Source organism: Anabrus simplex, chromosome 11, assembly GCF_040414725.1.
Source record: "Anabrus simplex isolate iqAnaSimp1 chromosome 11, ASM4041472v1, whole genome shotgun sequence".
In the NCBI taxonomy this organism is placed as follows: Eukaryota; Metazoa; Arthropoda; class Insecta; order Orthoptera; family Tettigoniidae; genus Anabrus; species Anabrus simplex.
Window position 1 is genome coordinate 5,827,980 of NC_090275.1, and position 12,648 is coordinate 5,840,627.

At 38.4% G+C, this 12,648-nt stretch overlaps 1 protein-coding gene across 3 annotated transcripts in view; it reads right to left on the reverse strand.

Annotated features, from left to right (window-relative positions):
* The window catches only part of LOC136883185 (G patch domain-containing protein 2), a 171,372-nt gene that overhangs the window by 135,425 nt on the left and 23,299 nt on the right, over positions 1–12,648 (reverse strand). For all 3 annotated transcript variants that reach the window (XM_067155370.2, XM_067155368.2, XM_067155369.2), the window contains exon 4: positions 8,364–8,515. In XM_067155370.2, the coding sequence (XP_067011471.2) occupies positions 8,364–8,515 (152 nt within the window). The remainder of the gene's footprint in view (positions 1–8,363; positions 8,516–12,648) is intronic.

Sequence of the window (12,648 nt, forward strand, 5' to 3'; positions counted from 1 at the left end):
AACTGCAGTTAATGGAAGCATGACATCACATTTTTCACTTTCCTTCACCTGGGTTTGAATTGCATGTTTCAGAGAACAGAAACCAGACCAGATATCATTTCGTGAGAGATCTGTTACTCCTAACAATTTTTCAAGCTCATCTAATTTATCAGTGTTATTCAAAATTATATTATTTGGATACAAAGCTTGAGAAATTGACACAAAATACTTATGGTAGTCTTTAGCTTTCAATGTGGCTAGCTTGCACTGTGAAGAATGAGCAGCTTTGACAAATGTGTCTACATGCAGCCTGCTGTAGAGGAGTAAGCTTAATCAAAGCATCATTAGTTGGCTCACAAATGAAAGTAAAACTGGCGTCAAGGTTATACAGTTTGGGGTAAAGGAGTTGAGAGGTAGGATACAGAGACCCTTCAAGTTCAGTAAGGTCAAGCAATCCAGCTGCAGGATCTGTGACAAAAACCATGTGGGAGTGAAGCCTATTCCCTTCTCGGTCACTCAGGTCAGTCAGGTACTTAATACCATAGTTGTTGACGTCTTTCATGTCAGACATCTTGAAAAATGTAACATCATCAGTAAAGTAAGCACTCAAATAGAAGAGAGCCTGAAACCAGCTATTCCATTGGGTCATGACAGGTGCAGGAAAAAGCTTTGCTTCCTTCGAAGCACCATACTTTGATGTTAAGAATTGTAAATAATTATATTTTCGCTTTCTTGTGTTCAAAAATGCAGACTTTATCATCGCATCCACATGATTTAAATCTTGTCATCACTGTGACCCAACTATTGCCAACCAAGCTGATTTTATGTGCCCAGCACTGTACATGCATTCAATGATCCCCTATGACCACACTTAATGGCCAACACCGGGTCATGTACGGGGCACTGTCACTAACAAACACTAACTGCATCATATGGTACACTATAACTGCACAGAGCTTCTAAAAAAGCACGAGAGCAGTTTGTAGCATTTCCTGCATTAAGATAATTCACAGAAACAACGTACAACTTTCTTTTCGATCCGGCTGGGACTTGGAATATGGTGATAAAAACACAACGGCCCATTCTATCTGTAGTTTCATCACAGATTATGTTAACACTCCTCCTCACTAGAGCCTCTGCTGTTCTTTTCTGGTCGTCAGATGCAACTTCTAGAAAGAAAGAAAGACCTCAAATTATAACAATATAATTTAAAATTACTGGATCGATTAGGTACAAGTAAGATAATTTGATATGGAAATCGTACTCAAATTTGGTATCCTCCAATTTTGCGCGTAGTTTTGATGTCATAATACCTAAACTGTTCCCGATCAATGAAATCAAAACTTACCTGGTAAATATACTTTACGTAGAGTTCTCACACATGGCAACTCTTCATTTGAAAACTCAGTAAACCAGGCTCTTAGCTCTTTGCTTTCCAGCTTTTCCAGAGGTATATTTGCTTTGGCAAATACTTCAACTGTGCGTTTCGAGAAGTTATCTCCGGAAATTTTTAGTCGTTTACAACTATCTAACTGTGTAAGCACAGAAGATTGCTTTCTTTGAGACATACTAGCAGCAGGGGTTGAATTTTCATTATTGCATCGCTTACCCATGTCTTTTTAAGATTTAACATGTTTCACAATTCTATCTTTCTTTTCCCACCCAACTTGGCAATTACAATACTTGCAAAACACTGTTGCTGAATCTGTGGCATATAAACCATCCTTTGCATACTGCCAAGCCCTTTCATGCGCCCCATAACCTAAATGTAGTGATGTGCGCGAATGACGTCTGGAATTGCAAGTTGTCCACTTCATGACCGTATCGATGGGTATAATTAACAAGTATAATAAAAGAACCATCTAATCGATACTTTATTTTTTGCGTTGGGCAAAATTAAATATACATTATCACTCACAGAACATGTTTCGATCACTTAGTGGTCATCATCAGCTGTATAAGGAAAACTTAGATAAAAAATATTGGACAATAAGCACAGCAAATATTTTTTCCATAACCTAAAGATTATGAGTGGGACAAATTCGAACGTGCAATATTTACTATTTCTTTTGCATACAGTGAAATGTCTTATTGGTCGTCATGAATGAATTATGCCACATAATAATGAAATAACAATTTATTCTTGTAGCCTGGAAATCACATTACACATTTCGACAATGTGTGTAGCAATCGACATTTTTATTTATGCTTATACTGTACTTTTCTAATGTGGTTTTCAAATATCGCTAGTATAAACATATAAAGTCTGTTGAATTAAATCACATTTTTAATAAGTAGGCCTACACAACTTGTTTCATAGCATATCTGTCTCCCGTTACATTTGGATGAACATTTTGTGCTACTGTCCAATTCACCGGCTGAATGGTCAGCGTTGAAGCCTTCAGTTCAGACGTTTCTGGGTTCGATTCTCGGGCGGGTGTGGGATTTTAATCGCCTCTGATTAGTTCTTTTGGCCCGGTGACTGGGTGTTTGTGTTTCTCCCAAAACTTTCCTATTCATTTTCAGACAACACACTACACTAACAACCACCATAGGAACACGCAATAGTGATTACATCCCTCCATATAGGGCTGGCGTCAGGAAAGGCATCCTGTCTTGAAACAGGGCCAAATCCACATGTGCGATACAGTTCGCGCCCGAGAGCCCACAGGTGTGGGGGAAATAAAGGTAGGAAAAGAAGAACATTTCATACTACTGCTAAATATTATTATAAGGAACTGCCAGAATTAATATTTTTGTTTTGATCACTGGTTAACTTTAGTTAAGGTTGTCTCTTTAGTACAATTGAATCGTGCAGTCGAGTAAGGAACTAAGTCAGATTTTGCTACTTTTCAGGAGAGCAAAAAAACTGATTTTCTTCGACACGCTCCAATGAATAGTTACCATTATTTTATATAATATTTAGATCAGTGATAGATATGTAACGGAGGTAACAGGAAAATGTTCAAGAAAAATGTATAAATTTTATGACCGTTTGAACTTTTTTGACTTAGTTCCTTTCTCCAATAACACCGAAAAAAATTTGGGGGTTGGCAATAAATCTCTCATACAAACTATACCAACTTTTGTTGTATATTAAACATAGCATAATGCAATACATAAGCACTGTTTACAGTTTATCCACAAATATGTGGACTCCTAAGTTTAGCTGTGAATTCCTCACACTTGCTGCAGACATCGATCTGTGGTCGTCCGAATCGGTAGTTATAATTCTCAACAAAATAAGTTCTGTAGAAGCTGTACTTGACTCCACACTCCGGGTATTTTGTGACAAACATATTGTGCATTTCTTTAATAGTTAAGCAGGCATCTAAGTAATGCACTTCTTTCTCTCCGTAATGAGTCCGTTTCAGAGGGAATGATTGAATATGATCGGATATCAGTTTGGTGACATCTTCAGGTATCTTTCTGGTATTTGGATTGGTTCCTCTCTTGTCCCTGGGAATTTCTCCACGAAGAAGAAGCATTGTGATACGGAATACTCTTTTCTGAGTGACGGCATGCATGCTCATAAAAGCTGAACGACATACCTTCTTTCTATTGTTGCTATCCATAACAAAGTAAGTGAAACTTGCTGCTCGCTGCTTTGAATTTTCATTCCTCGGTCTTCTGGTCTTAATTACATTCCTCTCGATGAGGTGCTGCAAGTGTAAATCTTGTGCATCCTTACTGGGAAGTTGAAGAAACTTGGAAAGAATGAACATGCGAGCCTCTTCGTTGATAATCTCAAAGCACTTCTTTCTGCATCTAGAAGAATAACAGATTATTAATACTAAGTATAAATCTGTACCATACGTATTGTTATCTAAAACAAGAGTAGAAAGTTTGGTTGTATGTTAGAATATTATTTACTAAACAATCCCTCAAGCTCCTTACTTACCTGCAGTCAGAACTGGTTTCTTTGCCTTCCACAACTCTCCCACGTTTATTCACATATGCCAGTCCTCTGAGTCTTGCGTGTTTCAGAACACTATGTTTATGGCCCTCAGGCTGTGCCTTCCTTTAAGGAGTCATATTCTCAAACGTAATACAAAGATCACTTTGTCATCCACCGAGATACAAACTGAAATACTGTACACTATAACCCACCACGTACTATACGATTTCTGTTTCCCTCCAGTATGTTGTCCTTTGTGTTGTACCAACGCCGTAAATTGAAATATCCCCTGTTTGTACATCGCATGCAACGTGTGGCCAAGAATGGAACTAAGTCATGAATTGCAAGTGGTGAAGAAACGCACTAAGTCATCGACTTAGTGCGTTTCTTCAGAATATGCCTGATGTCCATCCACTGTTTCTCCCACAAGGAGAAGGCTGACTTATTTCTTTCCTTTACCAAATGATAGGGCTTGGTCATATGAGGTAAATGAGGCAATAAAGTGTAAATGGCCGATTTTGACTTAGTTCCTTACTCGACTGCATGATTCAATTGTATTTCAAGTAGTATTATATTATGTTATAATCCCCGTACAAGTTTTGATTTGTTTACAATCCATACAATTTGATTAGTTTCAAACAGAGAATCATATTTTCTGATCAAATTACAGTCGCATTAGAGTAAATAACTCCAGGACACTATAATGAGAGCAGGCATGGCTCCTAAAGTGACCTGGTTATAAACCAAAACGTACTCACATTACAGAACACATTCGTGCTGCACGTGCCCTTACGTATCTGCATCTTAGATGGTGCTACTAGTTCCTCGGAATCGATTCCAGAATCGGGTACCCAATTTCTCATGCTTATGGAATCGACTCTTCGCGATTCCAGTCGCAACCCATCACTACCTAAATGATCGCTCGACTTTTTACTCCTCACTAGTTTCAATTTTGAACAATAGGAAAACAACGCTGCGTCTATTTCGTAATTTCCGTGACACTCTATTTACATTTTGATAATAATCGATAAAGATCTTATTCCCATTGTAAATATCGATTAAAGTCAGCAAGCAGCAATCGACCGGTTACTTTTCTTCATCGATCGTAACGGTCGAAAGATTTATGCATCATATTTCGAGTTTTCTGATGATTTTGCCGAAATACAGGTAAACCTCGATATACGCAGATCCGCTATCCGCGATTTCGCATATACGCATTTTTTGTTTTAAGTCTAGTGCTGCCATCTGTTAACAGTATGGGGAAGCTGTAATTCCTTAAGGCGGGCACAGACACGCGTGCCAAACTCTGTAACGTACACCACGTCGCACACCAAGTTTAAACGGGGCAAGCGTATCTCTACACGCATCCTTTGTCGTATTTGTCGAGACGTGAATTGTCAGTTCCGGTCAGTAGAGCTGCGAAGTTGCACTTGACAGGTTTCGTATTTAAAATGCCGGGTAAGAGGAAAGAAAGTGTGTCCGTCAAAGGAAAAAAGCAGGTACCAAAGTCGCATTCGTTAAAAACAATATTAGAAGTTTTAGATCGCTGTGAGAATGGTGAGCATATTGTTGACATTTAGCATGCTTTGGGACTTGGGAATCCACTGTGAGAACTATTCGTGACAATGTGGAATTAATTCGAAAAACTGCTCAATCATCTACTAACTGAAGTGTGACTAGAGTGACTAAATCTCGCTCGGAAGCGATGGAAAGAATGGATAGGATTGAGCATCACAACGAAAAACACATTCCTCTCTCTGGAGCTGCTATTCAAGCTAAAGCCAAGAATTTGTATGCAGAGTTTAGTTTATTATTAAATTAAGCTTTTAAGTGTCTTAAAATTTGCATTAAAGTGCGTTTCATAAAAAGGATGATGGTTATTTTTTGTAAAAATACTAAAAATTTCTGCTATTTGAAACTTAATATGTGAGTAAACTGAAACCTAACCCTATATTTGACATTTAAAATGACTCTCGATTTACGCAAATTCGGTATCCGCGGCAATTCCACGGAACGTAACTATTGCGTATAACGAGGTCTACCTGTATGTTGTTTTCGCCAGTAAAATAGCACATTTTCACAGAAATCACCCCAAAATAACATATTCATACTCATTTTGCATTTTGGGTCACAATTTTCATTTTGTCGCACTTCTATTTATGCATAAAAATGATTTTATTCCACATTGGAATTACCGTAGGCTTGGATTCAGTACAAGATTCAAAAATTCGCATTTATCAGGTCCCTACACATGTGAAAACAATTTCACAACATCATAGAAGGACCTGAAACCAACAGATATCTTGTCGAATATATCTATATATATATCGTCCATGGAAACGCAAAGTATCGTAAGTGACAACACACAAATTTTACAGCGGATGATAAAAACAATTAGCGAGTTGAATACCTTCAGTTTAGGCAGTTTTGATTTTTATTCTACTCCAGAAATGGATTTTTCACCTTATTGTCATTACAGTTATGTATTTATTCAATTGTAGTGAAAAGGAACTTATTTCAAAGTTATGAATGTTACTTATGATTATTTGCCGGTTGTTGTCGAGTGCATTGTTTAACAAAGTGGTCCTCTTATGATAGCTTTTGTAAGGCTTACAATATTTTGGAGGGATTAGTTTGAAGGAATGTAAGGAATGACAATAATAAGAGATTTTCTTGAATGACTGTATGTAGATAAAAAACAATAAGAAAATTGACTTTCTACACTGCAATAAGAGAATCAAAGTGGAAAATTACACTGATTACAGTCCAATATTTGAAAGGAACATTTTTATCAGTCCTCCTCATCTGTTTGTAGTAACAGCATGACTAACGGAATACCTAGTGTGATCACTGCGCTCTCTTAATATTGTCATTGGTGGCCCCGCCGGAGTGTGGTGCTACAGTCACAACGAACCAGCTGCAACAACACGTGCACCAAATTGTCAGCAAAGGCAATAGAGTGTGTGAAGTCATGGCAATAATTTTAACACCTATCGAGGGAATTTGTTTGCTTTGATATTCCAAAAGACTGTATTAATATTTGTGCAGTGCAGGAAGACTGATGGTAAACAATTTTTTATACCACCAAAATAAAACAATCTGTTTGCGAAATGGACGAGAGTTATTCTGCAGAATTGTTAGGCTAAAGCACAATGTACGGCCCACATTTTTAAAAAGATTTAATTAACTTACAAAGGCGACTGTTTCGTAGCGAACACTGAACTTCCTCATGAGAGATGGAAATGAAAACTGGGAGCGGTGGGTCATATTTTTCAAAATCTACCAAAATACCTATTCACTGCGGGAAAATCATGAAAGGCACCCAGTAAGAAAAGAAATGAAGACAGTATCAAGAGGATAAGGAACAAGAATCACGATGTGAGTGAAGCAGTGATGGCAACAGTGAGCAGGGGTCAAGGTCAACCTAGTCGTAGTCAAATTCACGGCAAGTCTAGTTCTCTTACCGATGCCCAAAAGCCAGTAGTGTCTCTCAAAAGGCGACTAAAGAATGCAACTTGTAATTTAATGCGAGCTAAATGTCTTTTTCCACAGTGAAAGCTAGAATTAATCTCCTACAGGTGCAGATTAAGAACACAGAATGCTTAGTATTTTATGTGCTCTGAATAAAAAGTAATTTTTTAAAGTACTATATGTAAAGCACAATATTGATTTCACTTTTCGTAATGTTCCATTTTAACTTGTGTGTTCTCTTATTAAAGTCCAAAGATAATTTTTTGTGGGGACTGAGAATATTCTTTACTACTCTCTGACAGCATTATTCATAAGTCTAAACAATTGGGTGTTGTATTTGGTTATTTGCATATCACTGTAACCTCCACTAAAACAGCTGACCATGTAGCATTGGTGATTGGCTTCACTAGCGTCACTATTCGTCATGGTAATAGATCACCTTTTTGGATACCACCCATCAGACGTCAGAAGTACACTCCGTTCTGTCGCAATTTCTACTCTGTTACCGCAGCGAACTGGACCGCCCAGACACCCTATCTCTATTAACTCTAATGAAAGTTGGTAAAGAGACCATTTAAACAACTTTTTAAAAGCCTTTTTACACCCGTCAGTATTTTTAAAATATTAACCTGATACTTCGCATTGTTTTATACCGGAAACAAGAGATAAAATCAGATCAGTAAAAATTGCAAATGGTCACAGAAACCAAAGAAGCGGGTTTGTCATGACAAGCTGCTGACACGAAGAGGCATGTCCATTTTTGTGCCTCAAAAGCTGGGGAACAATGTGAGAGGCATCGTGCACACAATAACTGGCTGTCCCATCAATGACGGGTACTACAGCTAGTATAACAACATAACTAACAATGTTATAACAATACGATCAACTTGCAGCTGAAAAATATTGTTGTACAGAATTTTGAGTCAGCTTATTTACCAGCACCAATTTTTTTCCACAATCATATGTAAACTATATCAACTAAACTTCCAATGGACAGAACAGAAGAGAAACTGACCTTCGGGTATTGGGGTGAACAGGTGAGAAATTTTCATTGAAGGAGTCAGATTCAAAGTTTCCGTGAAGATGTGCAACTTGTCGGGCCTTCAGGCTGAAAGGAGCAAGGTGGCGATGAACTCCAGCAGTGGAACCAATATCATCGGAGTCACTCTGAAAGAAAGCAATTGGTCAATGTCAAATAAGACAAGGGATTCAATTATAATTTGTTAACACTGAATAATATAAATAGAATGATAAGAACATGAAAGAGAGTGTAAAACGAGGAGACAAGGACAAACTCAACATCTTCGTACAATGGCATCTTCAAATGAATAGGCTCATTCTTTCATGTCCTCTTCTTCTCCGTCACTGACAAGCAGGTTCATCCGAGGCAAGGCTCAACTTTCACTGAAGGGCCATCTTGACAGATTTGCAGTCTTGATGAGGGAACTGTGAGATAAGAAGAAAACCGGATCGACACTACAAACGGGAACAGACAGAAGGACTTACATAAGAGGAGATAGAGTAAAAGACCAGGAGCAACAAAGGAAAAACACCCTGTAGCTTCCTTTTCCGTGCCTTGATGACGATGATGATACTTGTTTAAAGAGGCCTAACATCTAGATCACCAGCCCCTAATGGTACGAAATGAGACGAAATGAAATGACAAATCAAAAGCCCAAAAACATCCACTGACCACAATTCGGATGGATGGATGGGATGGGATGGATGGGTGGATTGGATTGCATGGGAATTTAAAACAATCAGTGGAACCGACCCACAGTACCTCAAATGCACAGAAGCTGGCATACAACAATAGTATTACTGACCACAGGACTGCTTCTATAGTACAATACTGAATTCGCAGTGGCTGTTGTTTCTCTCAGGGGTCCAAAATCCAAGTCAGCAGCCCCTCATAATGAGAGTTATCGCTAGGAAAGTAGAACCATGGTATCTGTCATGTTGCGGGACTAATCAAGAGTAGCGTAGACTTGCGGTATTCCACACATTATGGTACTACTCACAGGTAATGAAATTCGCACATGTATTACAGACCTACGCTGTTTCGCACATTGCGGCGCCATTTACAGGCAACACAAACATATGGTGTTCATCACATAAGGGTACCAACCACAGGGACTCGTACTATCCTGTGGTGTTCCTCATATAGTGGATACTAATCATAGGCAAGCCAGAACCATGAGTTCCCTCATTCCATGGTGTCGCTCATATAGCGCTACTATTGACAGGTACTGTAAAAGCCGTCGCACTCTCGTTTGCTACTAATCACAAACCTATTTGGTACCCAACATAGTGGTACTACGCACAAGTAAAAGCGACCTATGGTGTTCTCCGTGTGGTGGTACTAATACAAGTAGTTTCATGGTCTAATATGATCATCCCTTAGTCGCCTCTTACGACAGGCAGGGGATACGGTGGGTGATTTCTTCGCCTGTGCCCCCTACCTACAGGGGGTTGTGTGTTTTGTCGGTGAGAGGTATTTTATTTCTCTCAAATCCGCCGGCAAGACGGTTAGAACCCCCTATCCGCCACCTGGGCCGTGCCACGAGGGAGTATCACTTCTCCCCCCTGCTAAGCCAGCATAGTAGGTTCATGGTTTCCATGTGTTAATCCAGCTTTCTTCACATCCATGACTGAAGCTTAGTGCTGTCTGCTGGGAAGTAGGAACAACCTTATGAGTGTCTGAGAAGGTGATGAGGTGGGAGCCTGTTTACTTCGAGAGTGCAGAATGTCCTTGTCCTTATATATTTTCATGTTCATCCTTATCTCCTCTTTCTGTTGCTCCCTGTCATTATGTTCATCCCACTCTTTCTATGTACGATTTGATTTTACATTTCTTTGTTCCTTTCCATATGCTTTACTGAACTTACCCTAATGAGATATTTTGATTAATTGTAGCAAATCACTATGTCAAATAATGACATAAGGCAGTAAATTCAATATCTACTTCTTGCCAGGGATATGGTACCCACCAGTTATACCATTTTATTGAAAACACATTCTGTCACTGCAACCGCCACAGCAATCTTGGGTACAACACAACCTGTTCCCACTGTACTGACAAGCAAATGTGGTTATGGATGGTCCAAGTCCAAGAAAAGGTGCATGAAAAGAAGAAGGCTTATAGAAACTGGGTTTCACTAAAGACTGCAAAGAACAGGGAAAGATATGTCGTAGCCAAACGTGAGGCTAAGAAAGCTATCGCTGAAGCTAGGCACAGTAACTATAACCAGTATACAACACTGGACTCAAAGGAAGGAGAAAAATCTATCTTCCAGCTGAGCAAAGCTTGAATAAAGTCAGCACAAGATATTGAGCACTAAGTGCATATCTATATATATATAAAATAAGAGTTTTGTCTGTATATTGCTCAGAATTTAAAAAGGATGGAATTTATGTATCAGTCTTGTCCACAGTATCAAGGAAATGCACTTTTTAATTTTCCATAATTTCTGTCTGTCTGTATGCAAACGCATCATGAGAAAACACACCTGAAGAGAATTGAATGAAAATTGGTATTCAAAGTTGGGGAATAAGTTACTCCAATCTAGGCCATACATAATTGTATTCACCCTGAAAGAAATGGTAGTTTAGGGGAAGGCCTAAGATTTAATTCTCAAATATTTATGTAATTAGTGGTCATATATTAATGAAAATTGGTATTCAAAGTTGGGGAATAAGTTACTACAATCTAGGATATAAAGAATTGTATTCACACTGAGAAAAATGGTAGTTTAGGGGAAGGCCTAAAATTTAATTCTCAAATATTTGTTATTAAGGGTCATAATACCAATATAATGGTCCGAGAATGAGTTAGCTGGAAAATTTATAATGTCCAATAACGGACCATTATATTGGTATTATAAATTTACTCATCCAGGACAAATATTTTAGGTTCCCTATGGGAATCAACATCTACTTCAATTAAGGGTCATATCGATAAATAGTAAATACGGTAACTAAAGTTATATAGTATTAAATTTTTGATCATTTATGTCTTATACATTGTTACCATACCAGCTATGATCACAAAGATATTAATGAATTTGGATTTCTGTTACTAAGTCCATATCATCGCAGAGTCACGAGAAAATGGGTAAACAAAATTTAATGAAAATCGGTATGTAAAGTTGGAGAATAAGGAACTACAGTCTACGCTATAAATAATTTTACAAATCACAGAGTTGAAATAAAACTAAATATGAAGGCCTAAAATATAAAAAGCTCATAACATTGATCAATAATTACACTACATTGACCATTGTTCATTGTGATGTGCTTTGTGTCTTCTGTTGCCACTCATCTCCGGTAGATACGATTACTGCAGCGTACAGAGTATTTTTTTATTTGCTTCATGTCGCACCGACACAGATAGGTCTTATGGCGACAATGGGGTAGGAAAGGCCTAGGAGTGTAAAGGAAGCGGACTTGGCCTTAATTAAGGCAAAGAAAAATATTCAGACTACCTAACTTTACTGTTTCTGAAAATAATCAGTCATGGTTTTCTCCTTTTGTACCAAGAAACACTTTTTCTTTATTTTGCTTCTCAAGTTTCTCAAAGCAAGTTTTCTGATGATGAGAGCATCATCCTAGCAATATTATCCCAACCCTTTGTAATTCTGTATTACTGTAACTCTTAACACATGCCTTTTTAGTGTTTTTGATATAGCGGTTAAGCCGCAATGCGGCTGATCCGATTACAGTAAATCGAGAGTTGAGTGTATATGGATCACCTGACGGCAAGCTGCCTCTGTGGATCCGTGGTAGAGTGTCGGCCTCCGGATCCCAAGATAGCGGGTTCAAACCCGGCAGAGGTAGTCGGATTTTTGAAGGGCAGAAAAAAGTCCATTCGATACTCCATGTCATACGATGTCGGCATGTAAAAGATCTCTGGTGATACATTTGGTATTTACCCGACAAAATTCATTAAATCTCAGCCATAGACGCCCAAGAGAGATCCGGTTTACTCGGTCTGCCATCTAGTGGTCCTAGAGTAAAACGGAACGTCGAAATTGACGAGCAGACAGCCAGATGGCGTCAAATTGAAATGTCTGCACACGGTAGCTGAGGCCATATGATTATTATTATTATTATTATTATTATTACCTGACCGCAAAGACTGACTAAACAATTAAATGGCAGTTATCCCGATTGCTGCGTTAAACTACACACTCACCACTTAAGAGGACATGTCGTTGGCAAATGGGAGGAAACTGGTAAAGTACTCGTAATAAAGAACATGGATCACTACATTTGTTCATATCTTGATCACAAAGTTAAAT